Below are 25,462 nucleotides of genomic sequence, written 5' to 3'. Positions count from 1 at the left end.
TATAGTTTCTCCTCTTTTCCAATCAATATAGTCAATTCTGACTCTTACACTAAAGAAAAGAATATTTAATCTACTGTCAAATATCTTAAGTGCTCTAGACAGGAAAACTTTATTAGGTTAGGAATCATAGCCATTTGTTCACTGCTCTATCCTCTGAGCCTATGAATATCTTGTTATTCAATACAACTTTGTTGAATGAATAGCATAAGTAAAATTAACTTATAAAAATAAACATGCAACCCTATAATTTTAAATTAATTCTAAATTTTCTTACCAAATAAAATATGTACAACCTTTTGGGGAAGCAATTTGGAAAAATGAATCAAAATGCTTTAAAAAGTACTTCTCTGATCCAGTAATTTCATTTAAAGAAATCTCTAAGAATCTACCTGGGCTTCCCTGGTGGCTCAGTGGTAAAGAATCTGCCTGCCAGTGCTGGAAATACGGGTTTAATCCCTCGTCTAGTAAGATCCCACATGCCGCAGAGCAACTAAGCCCTTTCGCCACAACTACCTAGAGCCGGTGCTCTAGAGCACGCAAGCCACGACAACAGAAGCTGCGCGCTCTAGAGCCCATGCTCCACAAAAAAAGAAGCCACCACAATGAGAAGTCCGAGCCCGCGCCAAATAGCGAGTAGCCCCTGCTCAACCACAACTGGAGAAAAGCGTGTACAGCATCAAAGACCCGGCACAGTCAAAAAAAGAAAAGAATCCGCCCACAATGCGGGAGACCTGAGTTCAGCCCCTGGGTCGGGAAGATACTCCGAAGAAGCAAACAGCAACCCCCTCCAGTATTCTTGCCTGGGAAATCCCATGGACAGAGGAGCCTGGGGGTCTGCAGTCCATGGGATCACAAAGAGTCGGACACGACTGAGTGAATAACACTTCCATTTCCATCTTTAAAAAATTATCTGAATGCTAGGAAAAAATGCGCAGGGATGTTCATTGCAGCATTAACTAAAATTCCAAAAATGAAGTGAAAAAAACAACAGGGGATTTGTTAAGTACATTTTGTATATTCATAGGATGGACCACTATGCAGTCATTAAGAATAATATTTTTTGAAGCATGTTTAATGGCTCAAGTCATAAAATTAAGTGAAAACCACAAGATTTAAGAGTACAATCTTTATTTTGCAAAAAGTATGTATGTATATGTATGCAAAGAAGATCATATGAGTACTCATGTATATATAATCATGAATACATATTTATATACCTATATATGTCTATAATATATAAATATGTCTAACCAGGCAGGTTAACATACTTGTAGACAGAAAAACAGGAACAGAAAGGTTAAGTACTTCTCCAAGGCTGCATAGCTAATAAATGGCAAAGTCACATTTCAAACACAGGCCATGTGACTCTTAGACATTAAGCAATAGATAGTAACACATTCATAAACAAAGTACCACAGTATTTGGATTACATTATTTGGAATATTTGACTAGTTGGTGATCAATTTTCACAATGGATACCAAATAAAGATATCCTAATAAAGACAGTAAAATGATGTTGATATATTTTTTATCCAATGATGTGCTTTAAATAAAGTAAATCTTTAACATCATATCCAATAACACTGAGCCATGTACTGTGTTTTAATACAACTTCTTTAATATGTAATTATAGACAAAGATGTCATTCTAGATCAAAGCCAACAGATAAATGTATACTATCAGTTTTCCAGTGATTTGAAAGGCAACTGCTCATACAAGAAAGAGCTTGTTGCAAGCACAAGAAATTATTACATATTTTTAGATACATACATCTGCAGTTGTAAGGACAGTTAAAACCACCATTACAAATTCTGAAATTTATTAAAAATTAAAAAAAATTAATTTATTTTTTAAAATTTATTAAAATTCTGAATTTATTAAAAACAGTATTTAGATGCTAATATGTCTATTTTATAAAAGCACTGGTCTCATACACCATTACACATATTACAAAGATAAATACAGATTACATCTATCATGTAACATTTTAAAAATCCAAAATAAGGATATCCAATTTTCTCCCATTCATTCTCCAATATTTACTCAAGTCCTGTTTTATACAAACTACTATGAGAATACAAAAATGTGGTAGAAGAAATGTCAAAGACACCAACAACTGTCACAAAAGGCCTCCAAGAGAAATAAATGGTAAAACTATATGCATTAAAGAGAGAGAAATCACTTCCTGCCCCAGTACTCTAAGCAGACTTTGCACAAGTAGAATCTGAACTAGGCTTTGAAGGTTGCATAGAATTGCACAGGTGGTCAGACATGTAGGTGGGGAGTAAGGGAATGAAATTAAAAAATGGACTTGAAGATGCATTTAGAAAGTGACGAATGATCCACCCTCAAAAATATAAGGTCCTTTGTACACTGTTAGTAGAAGCATAAAAGATGAAGTGCCTGTGGGACAGTGTTTGGCAGTTCTTCAAAAATTAAACACAGAATACGACCTAGCAATTCCACTTCTATGTATACACCTAAGAAGATTGAAATGTACATGTTCATACAAAACTTTGTACACAGACATTCATAGTTGCATTAAGCATAGTAAACAAAAAGTGGAAACAACCCATATGTTAACCAGTAAACTGATAAACAGAATAATAATATCCATACGATCGAATTTTATTCAGCCAAGTTCATGTGCTTAGCATGAACAAAGTCAGATGCAAAAAGTCACATACTGTACAAATTCGTTTATATGAAATGTCCAGCACAGGCAAATCCAAAGAGACAGAAAGATTAGTGGTTTACTGAAGAGCCGGCAAAAGAGGAATGGGAATGACTGCTAACAGTATGTATTATGAAATTATTACCACAATAAGTTAACATCTATCACCTCACATAATTACAATTTTTTTTCCCTAGTTAGAATCCACTTAAATTTTTAAACATAGTTTTAGGCATTTTATATTTAGCTTCTGACCCAAAAGATCAAATTTTAAATATCTGTAACACTTGTGGGGAAAATCTTAAGTTCCCAGAATGAGTTATACATAACTAGACACAAAAATGACTTGAATACATTTGTGCCGATTTGTGCCAAAAGGTACTCAATTCTCATACTTTTCTGCCCTACTCTCTGTAAAATCTTAATTGTCTCAGGATTTCCCTGGTGGTCCAGGGGTTAGGAATCCACCTGCCAACACAGAGGACATGGGTTCAATCCCTGGTCGGGGAACTAGGATACCACAGGCTGAGGGGCAACTAAGCCCATGCACCTCAACTACTGAGCCCAAGTGCTCCAACTACTGAAGCCCTCACACCCTGGAGCCTGGGCTCCACAACAAAAGAAGCCACCACAATAAGAAGCCCATGCACCACAACTAGAGAGTAGCCCCTACTCGCCACAACTAGATAAAGACCAGGTGAAGCAACAAAGAGCCTGTGTGTTGCATCAAAGACCCAGCGCAGCCAATTTTTTTTTTTAACTTAAATAAAAAAACAAAAGCCTGTCTCAACATGCGATCAATAAAAGGATAAAATATCCAGTTATGCCCATTACTTTGGGACTATTTGGAGGACTGCTTTTGGCAGTTCATAAATATCTTACCTGACAAACCTGCTGAAGCACATACTGTTGCAATGCAAATTGCAACAGCATTACCTCAAAATGTATCTGGCCAGTCAAGATGGAAACCATTTTCAGAAACATGGAAATGTTAATTAAGACCAATACCATACATTTAATATAAAGGCTCAATGATATAACACAAAAAATGTCTAAATAATAGATAAGTTCAAAGTAATGTTATATCTAATGAAATTAGCCTTCATTATGCAAATGATGAAGAAGCAACACACAGCTTATGGATCAAATACAGCTAAAGGATCACAGAAATTTCCTTATTGCCTAAAGATAGAAAGCTCACCCCTATCCAGCAGCTACATTGAGCAGCAAACATAATGCAACAACCTACAGTGGTACTGTTTTTAGTAATGGCAAAAAAGTTTATTTCCAGTCTTAAACATGGCAGATTTCTTTTCCTACTTCTGATTAGGTACAAAAATAAAAGGTGGAAGAAAAAGGATGTGAGGAAATCTGGCCCACAAAAAACTACATGTTTTTTCCTTACATATAGGTTTTTTTCCTTACGGGCATCCTTGGTGGCTCAGACAGCACAGAATCTGCCTACAATGCAGGAGACCTGGGTTTGATCCCTAGGTCAGGAAGATCCCCTGGAAAACGAATTGGCAACCCACTCCAGTATTCTTGCCTGGAGAATTCTATGGACAGAGGAGCCTGGGAGGCTACAGTCCATGCGGTCACAAAGAGTCGGACACGACTGATTGACTAACACTTTCACAACATCTAAACATCTTTCATCTAACATCTTTCACAACTATCTCATCTAAAATGCTAAAGGCAAACTCTTGAGGTCTTCCTCATCAAAAGTCTTTCTTATCCTTCCCTTTTTCTAAAAAAAATATGTCCAGTTTTTAGCTTCAACTAGAATTTAAATAATTCTAGTATTCTTGCCTGGGAAATCTCAAAAGAGCCTGGCAGGCTACATACAGTGCATGGGTTGCAAACAGTTGGACACAACTTAGCGACTAAACAGCGAGAAGGGAAAAGAGCGGAATAAGCATTTTGTCCCATATGACATTTCAAAAATAAACCACTGGATGGCAATAGTTACTAGGGAGAATAACCACAGACTCAGCTATTATCACCTAAAATAAAACCCAGCAACCCTAGCCAAAATCTAATTAGAAAAAAACCATTAATTAGCCTAAGCTATGATTTAGCCAAAACTTACTTCCACCAGAAAAACAAACAACAAAAAAACACAATTTCTATCAAGTAAATACTGCTAAAATTAACATTTTCAATAATATTAATATGGTTTAAGTCATATGACAGCAAAATAAAATCTCACCTGTACATCTGTTACCTTCTCTAAGGGTAAATTTCTGGAAACAGTGAGGGCTAGTTAATACAGAAAATAGGTTAGTAAAAAAATTCTATCATAAAACATGTATGTAACATTTCTGTTTATATATTCTCTAGTTATATGGTCATATCATGCAAAAAGCAAATAAAGAACTCCAACAAATGCCTTTTCACTTACAAACAAATTATGAAATTTTTATTTTTAACATGTTAAATACATTTGTTTTTTGAGTTATGGACTGAAATATTAGTAGTCACAAATATTGCTTCTGGCAATCCTTAAGAATAATCATCACTCCCATGAATTCCCACCAGAGCTATTTAAGAGAAGGGGCTAAATCTTTATTTTTCACTAACTCTTCTTACAAACCTTTAAAAATAAAGCTTCCTTAAGAAATTCAGATTTGATCATTAAAAATGAAAATGTTTAAATAAAATATTTAAACATCCAAAATATTATATATATGTTTAAATGTATTTGCTATTACTTCTATTCTCTCTTGTTTAGTTTGTATCTGGAGAGATAAACTTGTCTTACCTTTTCCCACCCAAAGTAAGCCCTCAACTAAGTCAGAATCACACCAATTTTAGAATGCAGGTGGCTTAATACTGGTTTCTACTTGGAGCAGCAAAAAGGATGGGTCAGCATTCCCAGAGATAATTATTGAAGGACACAGTAATTCCTTTTTGCAAAAAAGGTGGTACTCCAAACAGTCACATTCACCACAAACATGCTCCAAGATCCATTCAAAAGGAAAAAGTAATACAGTTGCAATTTGAGACCAAATAATGACAAATTTAGCAAAGAGTTTTGCTAATACTGTTAAGGCCCAATATAATCAGCAACACTGGAAATAATGGAATGAAAAGACTATCCACCCTGCCACAAAAACTTCAGATCCACAATCCTCTTCTCAAAAAAACATCAATGTTATCTTGGGATTTCTGAAGTTAATTAACTTCAATAAGCACAAGAGAGAACCACCCGGCTTTTCCTAATTCTCAGTTAAAGCTGAAGAAAATTAACTCCACTTTTGTGGTGATTGTTGTTATTTAGTTGCTCAGTTGTGTCCCACTCTCTGCGACCCCATGGACTGTAGCCTGCTAGGCAAGAATATTGGGATGAATTGCCACTTCCTTCTCTGGGGGATCTTTCCACTGAGGGATTGAACCAGAGGCTTCTGCTGCGTCTCCTGCATTGCAGGCAGATAGTACTCCACTCTGGTCAACCACAAAAACTTCATTTTTAAACCATATCTTTAATACTGAATCTATTATTTTTTAAAGTTTCTAAACATGGGAGAAAGGAAATAACAGCTACCATTAAGTGCATTTTCCATATATTATTCCACTCAATCATCTTTACTACTCAATGAAGTAGATTAACATCTTCATTTTAACTGAAATTCAGAAAAGTCAAAGAGACTTATCCAAGATGACATAACCATGAGCAGATCTGAAGCCATGTACTTCAGACTCCAAAGCTCACACCATTTTCACCAGACTAAACTGTATTAAGGGACTTCCCTGGTGGCCCAGTGGCTAAGACTCTGTGCTCCCAAAGCAGGGGGTCCCAAGTTCAGTCCCTGGTCAGGGAACTAGATCCCACATGCTGCAACTAAGATCTGGTGCAGCCAAATAATAAATATTTAAAAAAAAAATAAAAAAATAAACTGTATTAAGTGACTGTTCTAAACATTGGAGTATGACTAAAACAATTACATACTAACCAAATATGTACTAAACAGAGAATCTACAAGTATCATAATGTCAAAGTTTAAAAGTAAGAGCAATGTCAGGAAAAAATCTTTAAATGTGATAGATTATCAAGCCACAAAGAGTTCTTACACAGACAAAGCATGATTTTATTTAAATACTTCTGGTAGCTACAACTACATTATTTCTAACAAACAAATATATAACAAAATTTGTGCCACAACAGGTTTTTTTAAAAAAAGAAGCTTGCTCACATACTCACTAGGAAAGTCACAAGGAATGAAGAACCTGGCAATCAAGTCCAAGAAAATCTTAATGTTGAAAATAGAAACATCGTATCTGCCCTATCATAATAAATGGGTAAGACTGAGGTTAGAGAGAAGTCCTGGCTTCTACTCATTACTCTAAATAAAAAATAAGCATCAAACACTCCAAAGAAATACTTGATTTGAGTAAGTTAAAAAAAGCCTCAAACACCCATAAACCTCCAATTCATACCAATAATGGGAGGAGAGCATAATGACTAAGAGCAAGGAGTCTTAAAACACTAGCCCACTGTTGACAGTGCCATCTTAGCTAACTCGTTTTACCGCTCTTAGCCTCATTTTCCTCAGCTTATAAAATAAGGATAATAGTAGTAACCACATCACAGGGTTATTGATGATTAAGCAAGACACTATATCTAAAACTGCACAGCAGTACTTACTTAACACCTGGTAATCACTCAACAAATATTAGCTGTTATTACTATTACCTTTTTTATTATTAAGGTCAGTTTATCTCTTACTCTCTACTCCACAAAAATATAAAATCCCTTACACTGTCTTAGGCTAACAAGTAATCTGAGCATATTAAACACTATACATATATATTCAAGATACATTGGCTTATTAAATCCAACATTTAATAAGTACCCACTATGTGCCAGACATTCTACTACATACAGGGAACATAAAAATAAATGACATGACTCCTGCTCATAAGACAGATAATCAAATAAATGCAATAAAGTACTAAAGATGCTGTTTAACAGGGAGTTATATATGGACAACATGGGAACACAGAGGAAGGAAGAAATGGTCAGTTCTAGCTGGGGCAGTAATGAAGGAAATCAGAGTTGATGATCTGGAACAAGAAAGTATCCAACAGGATGGGGAAGAGGGCCATTGTAACAGCTGCAGAGTAGTAGTTATAAGCATGGGTTTTATATTCCAAGAAACCTGATTCAAACCCTGGCTCCATTATTACTAGATGTATAACTTTGTGCATGTTATGTAACGTCTCTAAGCTTCAGTTTCCTCATCTATAAATTGGGAATATCACTTTCTTCATATGATAGTTGTAAAGTTTATTTTAGAATATAAAGGTAAGCATTTAGTTCACTGGACAATAAAAACTTAGCATGTAGTAACTATTATCCTGATACTAGAACCCAAAGCAGTGAAGTAATTTACTCCGGACGTTTAATAGCTTGCTATGTTCAGAGAACTACAGCAAATTTGGTATGGCTGAAATATAAAAAGCAAATAAAGGAGGATACAGCAAGGAAAGAAACAGAAACCAAATCCTAAATAACCTGGTATGCCACACCAAGGAATTTGATTTATCCTTTATCTAAGGAACGGGAAGGCTTTTTGCCAAAGGAGTGACATGACTGAACTGGCATTAGACAATTTACTGTGATAGCAGGGTAGAGAAGAATTAGAGGTTTAATCATAGAGGTATAGAATAGATAGAGCCAGGTATTACTACAGTAAGTGTAAGTAAAAGACGATGGTTTGATTTACAGCAGAAGCAATGAGAATACAGAGAAAGAAACAAATAAGATGTTAAGAAAGAAACTACAGGGTTCAGTGCCTGTTTGGATGTGTGTGGTAACAAACAGCAGATGCAAGTTCCAAGGTTTCTAACTACACTGACTAGTTTTAGGGCAATGCAATTTACAGGTGGGGGGAGGGCGGGGGAGGGGGAAAGCGATGAGTTCAGTTTTAGGACTTGAATCTGAGATGTTTATGGAACATACATACAGTAGGCAGTAGGAAATGCTCTTAGACTACTAAAATAGGTAAAAGAGGGAAACCATACAGGTATCTAAGAGAAGAAAGCTCCTATGAGAGTGAAGTACAAATGCCAAAAGCTCTGGAGCAGAACATGCTTGGAGAGTTGACAGAACATAATGTAGTAGTTGTGGTTTTGCTCAAATGTCTTATGCTAATGAAATTTGTATCCTTTCATTTTAAATCACTGCCCCTTTAAACTTGTCACTTAAAGCCCATCAAACTCTTGAAAACACTCAAACATCAACCTTTAGAGTGATCATCCAACTAACACAGGGCAATGATCCCTATACTGCGGTAAGGATTTTAGGCTGTCACAAGACTAGGAAAATATTAAATGAGGTTATGCAATTAAGGTACACACGCCTTGAACAAACACTCAAATATAATCTGTTACTATGTAAAAGTAGTTTAGAAGGGGAAATATAATTTGTATAAATAATTTACCTTGTTTCACATTTCTCTGAAATGTTCATGTTCCTGAAAAGCCTGATGTCTTTAAGGGTAGGCACCATATTTTTTCATCTTTGTAATCTAATCCTAAAGCCCAGAACAAAGCTTAACAAATAGCAGGTTCTAGTTAAATTACTGTGGAATCTGCAATACCAATCAGAATTCTTAAACAGAGTGCCAAGGGTTCTAATCTCTGAAAGATATAATTTTATTATGTAAGACGTGAGTTCATGAAAGAGGCCCTACCCCAAACTAAACATTGCTTTTCCTCAGTAGAGACTGAGAACATGCTTTTAACAGACTAACAAGGAGATAATACACAGTAGTAAGTACTTTTGATAATGTATTTTTATATTATTCAAAATTTTGTGGGGGAAAGGGTGGTAATAGGTCAAATCCATGCTCCTGATTTAAGTATAGCCTTAAATAATAATCTCTTCAAACCAAAAGAAAATAAACTTTTCTTTGTTGTCAGTCAAGTCCCAAGCACATCAGGTACTAAAAGATAGTACACATTCTCACTATTCAGAGCCAAACTAACTAGTAAATTAACATAATTGAGACCATTTGGGCAGTAATATCTAAGATTTGTTTGTGTAATAACACAGGTGATAACACTGGCTTGGGTGTCAAGCGAATAGTATGTTACTCAAATACTGAATTCATACCTCTTAAACAACTGTCAGAAGATACCAGATGCAAACACTCTAATTGACATGTTTTACACTTTATTCTAGTTACCTGTTTATTATTCTGGAAAAAGAAATTCTGTCCATATTCCTCTTGAGGCTATATATACAGTCCACATCAGATGCACTTAGACTACAACTATTCAAACTAACCACCTCCTTCCTCTTCAAGTTAGTCTCCTCTCAAATATATACCCAGTTTCTTTCTGGGAGGGGATGCATAAAAAGACACTACAACAGCTTGTTCTTCTGATAGCTTGCAAACACAGGTTTAATCATAAGAGTTCCCAACCATCCACCTTCAGTGTATACAAGAGGAGCAGAAATTTCAAGAGATGAACATTATTAATGGAGAAGGGGTGGGTTTTGTGTGTGACCACAAATTCTGTAGCATACAAAACACCCTCTATTAAGCCTCTTCTGAAGACTAAAGAACAAGAACATATCTAGTAACCCAGAAAGGCCAAAAGAATCTCGAAAAAAGAACAAAGTGGAAGACTTACACTTCCCAATTTCAAAACTTACTACCAAAAAACTGCAGTAATCAAGACAGTATGGAACTGGCATAAGACATACAGAACAGTGGAATAAAACAGAAATAAACATTCCAAAAATAAACCATTATATTTTAAAGTCAAACGAATTTTGAAAAGGGGGCTAAGACACTTCAATGGAGAAAGAAATGTCTTCTCAACAAATGGTGCTGGGACAATTAGATATCTACACTTAAAAGAATGAGGTTAGACTTCTATCTCACATCTATAAGATCTCAAAATGGGTCTCCCCTGGTGGTCCGGTGGTTTAAGCATCTACCTGCCAATGCAGGGGACACAGGTTCCATCTCTGCTGTGGGAAGATTCCAGATGCCACGGGGCAACTAAGCCTGTGTACCACAACTGCTAAGCCCACACTCTAGAGCCCCCGAACCACAACTACTGAGCCCACAAGCCACAACTACTGAAGCCCATGAGCCCTAGAGCCTATGCTCTCTGCAAGAAAAGAAGCCACCGCAATGAGAAGCCATGCACCACAACTACAGAGGAGCCCACACTTGTCACAACTAGAGAAAGTCCACACATAGCAACACAGACCCAGTAGAGCCAAAAATAAATAATTTCTTCAAATCTCAAAATGGATCAAAGACCTAAATGTAAGAGCTTAAAGTATAAAACTCTTAGAAGAAGAAAACAAGAGTAAATCTTCATAACTCAGAATTATGCAATGGTCTCTTAGACATGACACCAAATACACAAGCAACAAAAGAAAGAGTAGGTAAATATAAAAACTGGGCCCAACCAAAGATTTTAAATTTAACGGCACAATCAAGAAAGTGAAAAGATAGCTGACAGAATGGGAAAAAATATTTCAAAATCACGTATCTGATAAGGGACAGTATCCAGAATACATGGGGTTTTTTCCCCTAAAAACAAACAAACATAATTCAACAATAAAAAGACAATCCAACCAAGAAATGGGGAAAAGATTTGAAAAAACACTTCTCCAAAGACATGCAAATGGACAACAAGCACGTGAAAAGATGCAACTTCACTAGTCACTGGGGAAATGCAAGTCAAAGTCACAATAATCTCCATACCCACTAGGATGGCTATTAAAAAAATGTCAGCAAAGATGTGGAGAAATTAGAACCTTCATATACTGTTGGTGGGAATGTAAAGTCATGAAGTTGCTATAGAAAACAGCCTGGTAGCTTCTCAGAAAATAAAAGTTATGATGTGATCAAGCTATACACTCAAGGGAAATGAAAAGATATCGTCATAAAAAACTTGCATACCAATGTTCATAGTATCATAATTTATAATAGTCAAAAGATGGAAATAATCCAAACATCAACCAATGAACAAAATGTTGTATATCCACAAAACATTTCAATTTAGTACTGGCACATGATAAAGTGAAAGTGAAAGTCATTCAGTTGTGTCCAACTCTTTGCAGCCCCATGGACTAGACAGTCCATGGAATTCTCCAGGCCAGAATACTGGAGTGGGTAGCTGTTCCCTTCTCCAGGGGATCTTTCCAACCCAGGGATTGAACCCAGGTCTCCAACATTGCAGGCGGATTCTTCCAAGATCAGACGAGATCAGGTGTATTCAGGGTGGTATAGCCGTAGACTGCAGGTGGATTCTTTACCAGCTGAGCCACCAGGAAAGCCCGATACGTGATACAACATGTAGAAATCTTGAAAACAATATAATAAGTGAAAGACATGAACACAAAAAAATCACATATTGTTTGATTCCATTTATACGAAATTTCCAGACTAGACAAATCCAGAGAGGCAGAAAATAGATTAGTGATTACCAAAAGCTGCAGGGACAGCAGAATGGGAAATGCCTGCTAATGGGTACAAGGTTTTGTTTGGGGTGATGAAAATGTTTTAAAACAGATAATGGTGAAGGTTGTACAATTCTGTGAATATATTTAAAAACAACTGAAATTGTACAATTTAAAGAGTGAATTCTATACTATGTGAATTCTATTTCAATTTTTTCAACTTTAGGAATGTGAATTCGAATAATACTTTTGAAATTTGTTAAATTTCCTATCTTGATAAATAAATACACTGTGGTTATGTAAGAGAAAAGGCATGATGTATGCAACCTACTTTCAAGTTATGCAGAAAATAAATTTGAGAGACAGAAGGATACAGGAAAGGGATAAAATGAACACAATTGGTCTGTCTGGACAAAGGTTATATGGGGGGAGTTCTTTGTACTATTCTTGCAACTTTCTAGTAAGTTTGAAATTATATCAAAATAAAAAGTAGCAAAAAAGAGGGAGAATATATCCTTGGTATCTGCTCTTTGATAATGATAGTTTGTGTCACATGTCATTGAATTAGCAACTGTATATTTTTTAAAAGGCAAAATCAGAAATTTAGCAGAATAGGTAAACATGAGAAAAAAAAGTCAATTAGAAGCTGATTAAGTGCTGCAAGTACAGTGTACCACTCAAGGTATCAACTGACATGGCCTTTACTTTCTGACTCGGATTTCATAAAATGCCTATATGAAAACTTTAAAATTCTACATTATTAAAGAAAATACTACAGGTTCATTTATCTAGATTTAATACCAGATCGAGATAATTTTTTCAAAACTGAACTCACCTCTAGTGATAAAAAGAATAAAAATTATTATTTCTAGCATTTAATCAGTATGTGAAGCATTGTGATCAGTCACAAATTAGTTAATATGAGGACAAACTGGGGAAAAAAACCCACCATATTAGAGAAACATCTACTTACAGCACAGTATTCCACGTGAACTGGATTCAATGGCTTTGGGAAGACATTAGTGAAAGTTCAGTCTTCCAATGTTTCGAATGTTTTGTCAATCTCAAGCTTTTTGATTTGCTAATATCAACTGTGGTGAATCAATTAAGTAAGATCTATACTCAAACTTGTTCTCATAAAGCAATCTATAGATTCAGTGCTGCTGCTGCTGCTGCTAAGTCGCTTCAGTCATGTCTGACTCTGTGCAGCCCCATAGATGGCAGCCCACCAGGCCCCGCCGTCCCTGGGATTCTCTAGGCAAGAACACTGGAGTGGGTTGCCATTTCCTCCTCCAATGCATGAAAGTGAAAAGTGAAAGTGAAGTCGCTCAGTTGTGTCCGACTCTTAGCAACCCCATGGACTGCAGCCTACCAGGCTCCTCCATCCATGGGATTTTCCAGGCAAGAGTACTGGAGTGGGGTGCCATTAATCCCTATTAAAATCCTACAGCATTTTTCACAGAAATACAAAGACCAATCCTAAAATCCACAAGCAATCTTAAGGAAATGTGACATCTTGCCGCTGCTGCTGCTGCGAAGTTGCTTCAGTCATATCCGACTCTGTACGACCCCATAGACGGCAGCCCACCCGGTTCCTCGGTCCCTGGGATTCTCCAGGCAAGAACACTGGAGTGGGTTGCCATTTCCTTCTCCAATGCATGCATGCATGCTAAGTCACTTCAGTCGTGTCGGACTCTGTGTGACTCTATGGACAGCAGCCCACCAGGCTCCTCTGTCCACAGGATTCTCTAGGCAAGAATACTGGAATGGGTTGCCATTTCCTTCTCCAAAAACAATCTTGATAAAAGAACAAAGTTGGAGGACTAATGCTGCCCAATTTCAAAATTTAACTACAAAAACTACAGCAATCAATACAGTACAATACTGGTATAAAGTCAGTCATAAAAACCAAAGAAATAGAACAGAAAGTCCAGAAAAAACTCTCCCCCATATGACCAATTAATTTCAACAAGGATGTCAGGGCCATTCAAAGGAGAAATTATAGTCATTTCAACAAATGGTACAGGAAAAACTGGATATCCACAAGCTAAAGAATACAGTTAAGACTGCGATCTTACACCATATACAAAAATTAACTCAAAATGGCTCAAATATCTAAATGTAAGAGCTAAAAGTTTAAAATTCTTAGAAGAAAACATTGGGAAAAAAATCTTCAAGACACTGGATTTGGCAACAACTTTATGGATATGAAAGGGCTTCCCCAGTGGCTCAGGGGTAAAGAATCTGCCTGTAATGCAGGAGTTGCAGGTTCGATCCCTGGGTTGGGAAGATGCCCTGGAGGAGGGCGTGGCAACCCACTCCAGTATTTTTGCCTGGAGAATTCCATGGGCAGTGGAGCCTGGCAGGCTACAGTCCATAGGGTCTCAAAGAGTTGGACACAACTGAGCAACTTTCACTTTCACTTCCCAATTAGACTGGAAGATCTATGAAGGCCAAGATTCATGATTATTTTTTTCACCATTGTTTATACCCAGTTGTTCTGCACAGTGCCTGACATACACTAGATGGTCAGTAAATAGCTACTGAATGGAGAACAGTGTGAGACTAAAGCAACTTAGCACACATGCACGTTATGGATATGAAATCAAAAGCACATACAATAAAGGAAAAAATCAGATAAACTGAACTTCATCTAAATTAAAACCTTTCTAAAAATTCTTTTATTTATTAATTTGGCTGTGCGGGATCCTAGTTGGGGTGTGGGACCTACGATCTTTGCTGCAGCATGCAGGATCTTTTAGGTGCAGCACTTTTTAGTTGCAGTATGTGGGATCCAGTTCCCCAGTGGGAAATGAACTCAGGTCCCCTGCACTGGAGCTCAGTCTTAGCCACTGGACTACCAGGGAAGTCCCTAGAAGAAAACCTTCAATCCCTGGTTGCAGAACTAAGGATCCCACGTGCTGCTGGGCAACCAAGCTCCTGCACAGCAATTACTGAGCCTGAGTGCTCTGGAGATCATATGCCACAACTACAGCAGACTTGCCCCAACAAAAGATCTTGCATGATGCAACAAATACCCCACGTGCCAAAACTAAGGCTCAATGCAGTCAAATAAATAATATTACAACTGTTTAAGCACAAAAGGACAACAGAGTAAAAAGGCAACCAGTGGAATATGAGAAATGTGTGTAAATTATATTTATATATATATGATATGATAAGGGATTAACATTCAAAGAACTCCTACAATTAATGAAAAAACAACTCAACTAAACATGAGCAAAGGAGGAATTTCCCCGGCAATCCAGTGGTTAGGACTCAGCACTTTCACTGTGGGGGTGGGTGGGGCCAGTTCCATCCCTGGTCAGGGAACTAAGATCCCACAAATTCCAAGACGTGGCCAAAAAAAAAGGGCAAAGGATTTGAATAGACATCTCACCAAAGAAGAGACACAAATGGCCAAGAAGCACATGAAAAGATGTTCAATATCACTAATTTTCAGGGAAATACAAATCGAAACCACACCCATTAGGATGACTAGTCTCAAAATCGAAAACAAGAAGATTGGCTAGAATATGGAGAAACTGGAAACCTTGTGCTTTGCGAGTGGGAATGTAAAATGGTACAGCTGCTATAGGAAACCAGTACTGTGGTTCCTCAAAAACTTAAAAATAGAATCAACAGATGATCCAGCAATCCCACTTCTAGGTATATACCAGAAAAGAATCAAAAGCAGGGACTCAAAAAGGTATTTATACACCTACGTTCACAGCAGCATATTAACAAAAGCCAAAAGGTAGAGAAGCAATCCAAGTGTCCATCAACAGATGAACAAAAATGTTATATACGTAACAATAGAATAGTATTCAGTTAAGTTTCACACAAGCTTCCCTCCTCACTCAGAGGGTAAAGAATTTGCCTGCAATGCAGGAGACCTGGGTTTGATCCCTGGGTTGGGAAGATCCCTTGGAGGAGGGCACGGCAACCCACTCTAGTATTCTTGCCTGAAGAATCCCCATGGACAGAGGAGCCTGGTGGGCTACAGTCCATGGGGTCGCAAGGAGTCGGACACGACTGAACGACTAAGCACAGCACAAGTTTCACACATGCTGCAAACATAGATGAACCCTGAAGACACTACGCTAGGTAAAATAAGCCAATCACCAAAAAAAGAAGAACTGAATGATTTCACTTATTTGAGATACCTAGAGTAGACAAAATCACAGAAAAGGAAGTTACTTGTGATTAAGGGGCTGGAGAAGGGAGGACAGGGCGTTACTGCTTAATGGGTACAGAGTTTCAGTTTTGGAAGATGAAAAGGTTTTGGAGATGGCTAGTGGTAATGGTTGCACAACAATGTGAATGTACTTATAACCACTTTAAAATGGTAAATTTTTTATTTTTCTGGTAGTCAGGTGGTTAAGACTTCTTGCTTCCACCACACGGGATGTGAGTTCCATCCCTGGTCTAGGAACTAAGATCCCACATGCTCAGGGTGACAAAAAAAACAGGTAAATTTTCTGTTGCACATATTTTAACACAATTTTTTTTAGCCCTTTTCCTTCTTTGTTAAGTGTGTAAAAAAGAGTCCTCATTTTACAAACTCAAATCAGACAAGTATATGAGGGTATATAATTGGCATATTTATAAGATGGATCCAACAAAAAACTCACTGCACACACAATCCAAAATACATTTGTCTGTATATTTACACAGTAACTCCTACAAAGTAAATACAAAGTTACTTCTCATCACTTTAGTTTAGTACATATGTGATACATGTACTGAAACATATACAAACATATTTAAAACAAAGGAAGTTTTTTTCAACCAGAACATCAAAGGCAACTTTTTTCAACTCATTATTTTCTGCAAATATACAGCAAGGTTAATTTTAATGGTTCTGTTCAGCTTTAGTAAGTTATGTGTATGCTCCTGAAATATAGCCAAAGTTTTAGATTTTAATTTCCAAGGTAACAGTACTTGTGACTTTGTTGTTTAGTCACTAAGTCGGGCTCGACTCTTTTGCCACCCCAGGGACTGACTGTACACAGCTCACTGGGCTCCTCTCTCCATGGATTTCCCAGGCAAGAATACTAGAGTGGGTTGCCATTTCCCACTTCCTTCTCCACAATTGGGGGAAAAAAAGAAGGTTAAAATGGTGAATTTTGTTATGTTTTACCACAATTTAAAAAACTGTTCTCAACCTAACTGTCCTCATCACATAGCATCGTAACAATTTAATAAACTGTTCTGTTCAGCTCTTTGGTTCCTGGGGCTAATCCCTGGGAGTTTACTTGCTTTTTTTAAAAACTGCAAACTAATGCAGGTGAATCAAAACATTAGGATACAGTGGGATATCTACATAAAAACAAACCAAAAAACCCATTTTTACTAACAAAAGCAGCATCCATTCAGCGGAAAACTTTGTGAGAACAGGAGGATATACAGTGGAGGAAGAGCATAATGTACTCTTGATAAACTGTGCTAAATTTCAGCTTATCAAGTAAAAAAGCTTTATATACAACTTTGCTTTACTCCTGGTTTAGGTAAAGTTGACCAGAAAAAAAGGTAAACCTGTCAACCATCATAAGGCAAATGATCTTCATTCACAAGAACTGTACACTGTAAGTAACTATAAGACAGCACACAGATTTTAATTTTTATAAATTAAAACCAATGTTTCCTATTAGTGGCAAAGGTGCAAAGTTGGGTATCTGCCTTTCTATATTGGTACTTTTAATATTTAATTCTCTTAAAATGAATAATGAGAAGGCCTGAACTTTTCAAGTTTAAGCGCAATGACAAAATTACCTTAAAGTTGTGTTCCTCTGATCCCCAATGGTACATCTTTGACTGCCTTCTTAAAATAAATTGATTCACATGGCAGTCATCAATTTCATTATATAAAAGCTTTTCAACAAGGTCAACTACAGATTATATGCTAGTTTGAGACATATGTTTCTTAAGTAAGTGTTAGTTGTTCAGTGGTGTCAGACTCTTTGTGACCTCATGGACTGTAGCCCACCAGGCTCCTCTGTCCATGGAATTCTCCAAGCAGAATACTAGACTGGGCTGCCATTTACTTCTCCAAGGGATCTTCCCAAAAGGGGCAAAACCTGGGTTTCAGGCATTGCAGGCAGATTGTTTATCATCTGAGCCACCAGGGAAGCTCATAGGCATTTCTTAAGCAATTAATTATTAATAAATTCATGCGTCAGAAAAGAAATAGTCAGCAGGACAATACAGCAGTTAAGTACAATAGGAGTCACGTGACCTATTTTCTACTATAAATTAGCTGTGTGATCCTGAGCAAGTTATTCAGATCAATGGTTCCCAGACTTTTGAGGCTTTACCCAGAGTCCTAACATGAACTTTCCAATTTGATATTTTGTCAAACACAGATATTTTAAAAATTAATTTTCATAACAGTACAAAGGGCATTAACTCAAAATAGAAAAAAAGTGGGAAAAGATTGCTTTATGAGAATTTCACTACATTGTCCTTACTTTTCTGACTTCATTATGGACTTATAAAACTTCAGTATAGATTAAGCAAGTAATTATTGGAGGCAGAGCATTGGTAACCAAAAACTCTGCCTACTTCTTAATGTGAAATAGCATGAGTTCTGGATTCAAATCCTAGCTTTATTGATTTCTAGCTGTATAAGTAACACTAACCATTTTTTATTGCTTTCTGGATTGATCATTTCTCTGAACCTACATTTATTCATCTATCAAAGTGTAGATAATACCCACCTCAAACGGATGTTGAGTGATTAAATAAAATAACCGAAGTATATACCATGGTGTGTGTGTTAGTCGCTCAAGTCGTGTCTGATTCTTTGGGACCCCATGGACTGTAGCCCACCAGGTTCCTCTGTCCATTGAATTCCCCAGGAAAGAATACTGGAGTGAGTTGCATTCCCTTCTCCAGGGTATCTTCCTGACTCAGGAATCGAACCTGGGGTCTCCCGCATTACGGGCAGATTCTTTACCGTCTGAGCCACCTGGGAAGTCCTTATATATATGGTATTGGACTATAATAAGCATTCAATAAACGATAGCAGTTACCTAAAAATGAGATGAGACAGGACTATCACCAAGATTCTGTGACTATATAGACAAGCAACAGGAGAGGAAAATTGTAAATAATAATGTCCAAGAAGATATATTGGAAGAGTTCATTTATAATGCACTGAAAAAAAGATAAAGAATTTATTAAAACTTTGGTTCTGTAGGAAGGTAAATTTCCAACTCAAGACTAATACTAAAATTTTATTTATCTTATCTCATTGAATCAGAAGACCAGAGTTGATTTTCAGAGGTCATCATTCTACCACCAGATAGGCTCAGAAAAGAATGTGCCTAAACTCATCTCCAAAGCTTCATTCTTAACATGTTTTATCACTTTGATTAGATAAAAAGTCTAAATTCTTATCAAATTCACCATTTAAAAATCTCACATGAATAGTATGTTATCTTTTGTATAATAATGGGGAAAATAAAACTATACATTTGTATTTCCATAATGATATTCTGATAGGACATCAAGACATTAAAAGTATAAAGGGCAGGTCAAGACCTTTTTACTGTGTTTGCATTAGTCTTATGAACTATGCAAATATAAATCACCTATCAAAATGTACTAAATAATAACCAAAAGAAAATCTCTACATACTTCAAGTTTCACAACAAGGTTTTCCTCTACCCATACCTAGTCAACTCTGTTTTGACCTGCCATTCATACAACTATACTCATCAATGAATCATTTTATGTAAAGTCCAAAGGCTTTATAGAATGAAACTTGTGCAAGGTTAGTACTCATGTAATATAAAAAATTTGTTATTGTCATAATACGTCATTTTTCCTTCAACTGACATTCTCATCTCTCCAAAATCTGCTCACTAGAATACAAAGGTATATTTCCTATTTTATCACTGTGTGTGTGTGTGTGTGAGCTCAATCGTGTCCGACTTTTTGCGACCCCGTGGACTGTAGCCCACCAGGCTCCTCTGTCCATTTGATTTTCCAAGCAAGAATACAGGAGTGGGTTGCCATTTCCTGTTCCAGGGGATCTTCCCAACCCAGGGATTGAACCTGAATCTCTTGCACGTCCTGCATTTGTAGGTGTGTTCTTTACCACTGTGTCACCTGGAAAACCCTGTTTTATCACTACTGCTGATAATTTATGGAATAAGGCCTTTCTACCTTTAACAAAGTCCCCATAAAAGTTTTTTAGAAATTCATTTTCATGGGCAATAAATGAATTTTTCAAAAACAACATAGCATTTTAAAGTTTCCTAAAATTATAAATTTATCATGGAAAATTTATAACATTAAACCTGTCAGTACCCACCCTCTTTCAATTTCTCTCTTGTTCAGTTATGAACATAAGCCCTGAGATGTTATTAAAAGCAGTGACTCACCTTGTTTACCTGAACTTTGAATATAGAGTAGTGATGACAAAATTGCCATCCCAGATAAGAGTGGGCCTCTAGACCAGTGGTTCTCAGGGGTGATTTTGTCCCCAAAGACATTTGGCTTTGTCTAAGGTCATTTTGGGGCTTCCCTGGTGGCTCAGTAGTAAAGAAAGAATCCACCTGCCAAGCAGGATTCGATCCCTGGATGGGGAAGATCCCTTGGAGAAGCAAATGGCAACCCACTCAAGTGTTCTTGCTTGGAAAATCCCATGGACAGAGAAGCCTGGCAGGCTACAGTCCATGGAGTTGCAAAAAGACATGAACACAACTTAGTGACTAAACAACAACAAAGGACATTTTTAGCTGTCACAATTAATTAGGTGTGTTCTACCAGCATCCAGTGGGAAAAGGACAGGGATGCTGCTAAAAAGTCAGGAGCGCCCCTCACAACAAAGAATTAATATAGCTCCAAATTTCGATACGTTTCAGTTGAGAAACTTTGCTCCATACAGTAGACTGTAAATAACCCTAAAGGAAATGATCCATCTCCTATTAGAGAAAATCAGAAGGAACCTCTGTATGGCTTGTGCGTTTGACTCTTAACATAATTTTCAGGGAAAAAAAAAATCCCTACAAAGCTTTTGCTATAATTTGCTATAAAATGTTAAACCCAATTTCCTTTTGCTTTTACCTAATTGTAAATATAGCATCTGCCTCAGATTAAAAAGCCTCAACAATGCTTTCTAATTGCAATGATTTCTAATTTATAATCTTTTAAGTGTGTATAGGAACAGGTAAACATATATGCATTGGCTTATATAGGCCTAGAAATTTTACTCAAAGGAAGACTGTAATACTCATTACCTCTAAGTGGGATCTGAAAAGTCAGTAGGGGTGAGGAGAACTTTTTACTTTTCATATTATATCTACTATCTACACTGTTGAACTTTTAACCATAAGATTATATTACTTTATTATTTTTTTAATTTTAAAAGGAAGATGTCACACACGTATACATACAGTATATGCATACATTCTTAACACAGAAAAATTAAAGGTCATAAACTTCACCAAAACCCTCTCTTTAGAACTTTATTTTCCTTTTACCTTACTTTAAAAAAAAAAAATTACAAATCTAAAATTAACATTTAAAAATTATTTTTTAAATAATTTTCAACCTGATTTCTATTCTGAAAAATGGGTACATTTCAAAGGAATCCAGGGCAAGTTCTGACTCCTCTGTTCAAGGCCCTTGACAGCTAATGAACGTGCTCAACATGTCTGAAGAAATACAAAACAGGTATCCACCCCAATGTTTAAAGCAACAAGAATCAATTCTAATATAAGAAATTTACAAAAAGATCCAAGCTTCTTCTTCAAACTAAAAGGTCTTTTGACTCAGCCAGCAAGAGAAAGTACCTTGTTTCTTTTTTCCTCAGATGTAGGCTCTAACAATGAATAGAAAAGAAATCCTTAAAGTATTTATATCTTTGTATACCAAATATCTACTCCCTACTCAAAATCCTTCAGCTAATTCTAGAGCAAATGCTCTAAGCCTCCATATTTCTTATTCATTTCTCACCTACTCCTGCCCCACTTGGGGAACAAGACAAACTTCACTCACATACTCTTCTGAATGTCTACATTCTAAATATTTGGTTCTAAAACATCTAGAGGTATAACAAAAATTAAAATTCTACTATTATTCATCAAATGCCAGTTGGGTAAGTATTTTTTGAAGAATATTACTTATGATCTTTTTACACTAAATGAAACTCAAAGGTAATAATAAGGGAGAAGACTATGATCTTGTCAGAGAGAAATGAGAAAATCCAAGAAATCTGCTTGAGAAAAAAAGGTCATTTCACTCACAAAGGCACAGACTATACCCCACCACACATTCAACATACACTAGATATTCCAGGAATTTCTTTTTTATATGATATGGATGAATAGGACATAAAAACAAAATTTCCTTTCTCCTCAGGTTAAGAAAGAATCTATATGCATATTGAGCATTATCTTAGACTAGGCTCAAGTTTGTGGGTACTCTAGAAATCTCTATCCAAAAGTGATGTCTACCTATATACACTTAATATCTAAATCTTTTAAGCATAGAAAATTTAGGAGAATAAGAAGTTCTTCTACCATTAGCCTAAGTGGCTGAAGGAATCGTGAATAATTTCTATGATAACACCAAAGAAAATCACACAAAAGGTGTGAATTCTGCTCACAGCTTTTAACAGCCTGGTGTGAAGACTCCAAATGAAATAAGCTGTGTGTATGAACAAACCTTGCAAAATTGGTTACTTCAAAAGCTCATTTCTCCAGATATAACACAGAAGCCCATAGAGTTAGAGATTCATAACTATGGAGGCTCACTAGCACTCTACCTCTGACGAAATTTAAGACTACTACTGAAGTAAAAACAAATGTGTGATCTCTCACTTCATCAATGACAACTGTGCAAAAATGGTTCAGAAAATCAAGAACATCATCCTTCTATCACATTCAGACCAAAGCAAACTTTTTCAGTCTAACAAGTTTCAAAGAAAAACAGACTCTAATCTTTACTTCCTAGGTAAAAAGTAACTATATTCTAGGTTCATCTCTCATCAATTTTCATTCAAAGTCTAAATGAAAGCCTTCCACAAGCTCAGGAGTGGAAGTGCCCCAGAGACACTCTCCATAACTGCCTACTCAAAATCCTGTACCACCTTGGCTTAGAAGTTTCTCTTTTGGTGAAAATAAAAGACAGAGACATTCAAGGAACTGTCTCCTTTACAACCCACAAAGTTTATTCCAAGCAAAATACTGGGGTTAGAAAAAACTAAAAGAATTCCTGTTCAGATCAAGAATGGTAAGACTGCACTAATTGTATTCTACAACCCATAAATACAGTTTCTCCTTATTCCTCTCAATACAACAGCCAGAACAGCTGTACATACACAGAAGCCCCTGTACTTCAAGACCAAGATCAGAGGTTAAAATAATTGGTCATAGGGGATGAACCAGGCACCTTAGAATCAAAATAGAATACTCTGAGCTCTTAGAACAACAGTCACCACAGGACAGAACTATAACAAAGCCATAGTCAGGGGGAGAAAGTACAAACGTAAAATATCTCCTTTAGCCCTAGAGCCCAAAAGTTGATGCCTCCCATTCCAGGTTGCCTAGACCTAAAAATGTCCAGTATGCGCCTAACAGCTGAAAGGAATGAAGGTCCTGATAACAAATTTCCCTCACTGCAAAAGGTTTCCAAAGAGGATCTCATCTTCTCCAAGCCTAAAAATCTCCAGAGTTCAGCTATCCAGCTGTTGCGAAGCCCAAACGAGAACTGGAACCTTCTCTTCCTGTCTAACTTCACACAGTCCCAGGTGCAAGGACCCACGTGACTTTTCAGCGCAAAAGCAGAGAGCTCCTTAGTACTCACCTGTCTCAGACCAAACTGGAATTAAGAACCCTCCTTTAGCACACAAGTAAGGCATAAGGCAAATAATGCCCAATCCTTCAACTCAGAGAAGAGACACAGTACAGTGGCAACGTTCTTTACGCAAGCCAGCCCTCTCTGTCTGTCTCTCACCCTCACCCTCTCTCTGTCCCGCTCTCTCAGTACCAAGGGCAGGGACTCTGGCAAGACCCCGCCCCCACCCTCGTCTCCAAAGCGGGGTGGGCGGGAGGTGCCCGAGGAGTCCCGCTTCCCGCGCGAAGCTCAGAGACCAAAGGACTCCCTATTGTGGGTCTATGGATGGTGACGGGAACCGGTCCGACTCGAGCCGAAGAGTAAGCCGAGGGCGCACTAGGCCCGCACCGCCGCCACTGCAGCCCGGGAGCCGATCGCTGACAGTGAACGACTCCATCTGGGCAGCGGGAGGGTGGCCCGAGCCCTGCGCCGGCCCAGAGAGAATTCGTGTCTCAAGCTGTGTAGAAAGCAGGGGTCCTAGAGCCGTACCTCGGACACCTCGTCCTCGTCGCTACCAGAGGCACCACCTCCACCCCCGGTCCTCAGGACAGCAGCCGCCAACTTGAAATCCAGCGCCGCGTCCCCTCCGCCTGCACCGCTGCTGCCTCCACCGACTCCCGGAGCCGGCCCGGCCTCCCCGAAGAGTCTCACAGTGCGGATTCCCAGCCCGACCCCTCCCGGCGGAGGCGGCTCCGAGGCCCCGGCTGGGGCGGATCGCGGAGCCACCGAGTCCAAGTCCTCCTCAAAGGAGGTGCCGCCGCCTCCGCCGTCGGTCAGCATGGTTCGCACGCGGAGCCGGAGACGCTGCCGAGTCACTCGCGGCCGCGGCCACCGCCGCCGCCGATCCCGGGAACGAGAGAAGCAGCAGGAGGAAGAAGCGTCTCCTTCCCCCCGTCCCAGCAGCGCCACTAACTTCTCACTGCCTAACCTGCTGCCTCCCGCCCCGCACACTCGCCACTGGCTGCAGCTCCCCAGCGGCTGCAGATCATTGGTCAAAGTGACCCGTCGCTCAGGCTCTTCGTCACGCGCTGTTCGCTGGCTCGAGGCCCTCAAGCTGCGTTGACCAGCGCAGGCCTAGGCGGTTGCGAACACCCGCCTCCTATTCCCCACGCGCCGACTTCCGGTCTTTTTCTATGTCTATTGGCCAGTCTCTCTGACTATCGCCTCACGACCTTAAAGTGGATTAGTTGGCCTTGTGGTCAGTCACAGTGACCCCAGACAATGGGAAACTTCATTGGCGACATAAAGTGTCGGTCACTTTGTCACAGGACGTCGCGTGGTACAATTGGTCAGTAAGGATACCATTCATCCCGCCCCCATCTGAGGTGACGGGAAAGGGTTGGGGAATTTCCACTCTTGATTAAAATGACGGCTGCAGTGACGACCTGCAAGAATTGGTGAGATTTGGAGTGAATTCACCCAGGGCTTAGTAAGGCTCTTACGTCAAGTGTGCAAGAGGCAAGGAGGTAACGCAGCTCCCACCTGTCGCTCTCCGCCAGGCGCGGAGAGTT

The 25,462-nt window shown here is 38.2% G+C and overlaps 1 protein-coding gene across 7 annotated transcripts in view; it reads right to left on the bottom strand.

The window, feature by feature from the left end:
• The window catches only part of ANKHD1 (ankyrin repeat and KH domain containing 1), a 107,085-nt gene extending 82,209 nt beyond the window's left edge, over positions 1 to 24,876 (bottom strand). For all 7 annotated transcript variants that reach the window (XM_086411988.1, XM_086411989.1, XM_086411990.1 and 4 more), the window contains exon 1: positions 24,441 to 24,876. In XM_086411988.1, coding sequence (XP_086268114.1) covers positions 24,441 to 24,731 — 291 coding nt within the window. In that variant the 5' untranslated portion in view covers positions 24,732 to 24,876. The remainder of the gene's footprint in view (positions 1 to 24,440) is intronic.
• Between the last annotated feature and the right edge of the window lie 586 nt (positions 24,877 to 25,462).

The sequence above is a fragment of the Bos grunniens genome, chromosome 7 (genome assembly GCF_055505025.1).
Source record: "Bos grunniens cultivar Pamir isolate PY7600 chromosome 7, Bosgru_T2T1.0, whole genome shotgun sequence".
In the NCBI taxonomy this organism is placed as follows: domain Eukaryota; kingdom Metazoa; phylum Chordata; class Mammalia; order Artiodactyla; family Bovidae; genus Bos; species Bos grunniens.
The sequence above is the reverse complement of the archived record's forward strand: the minus strand, read 5'-3'. Positions and strand labels throughout refer to the sequence as shown.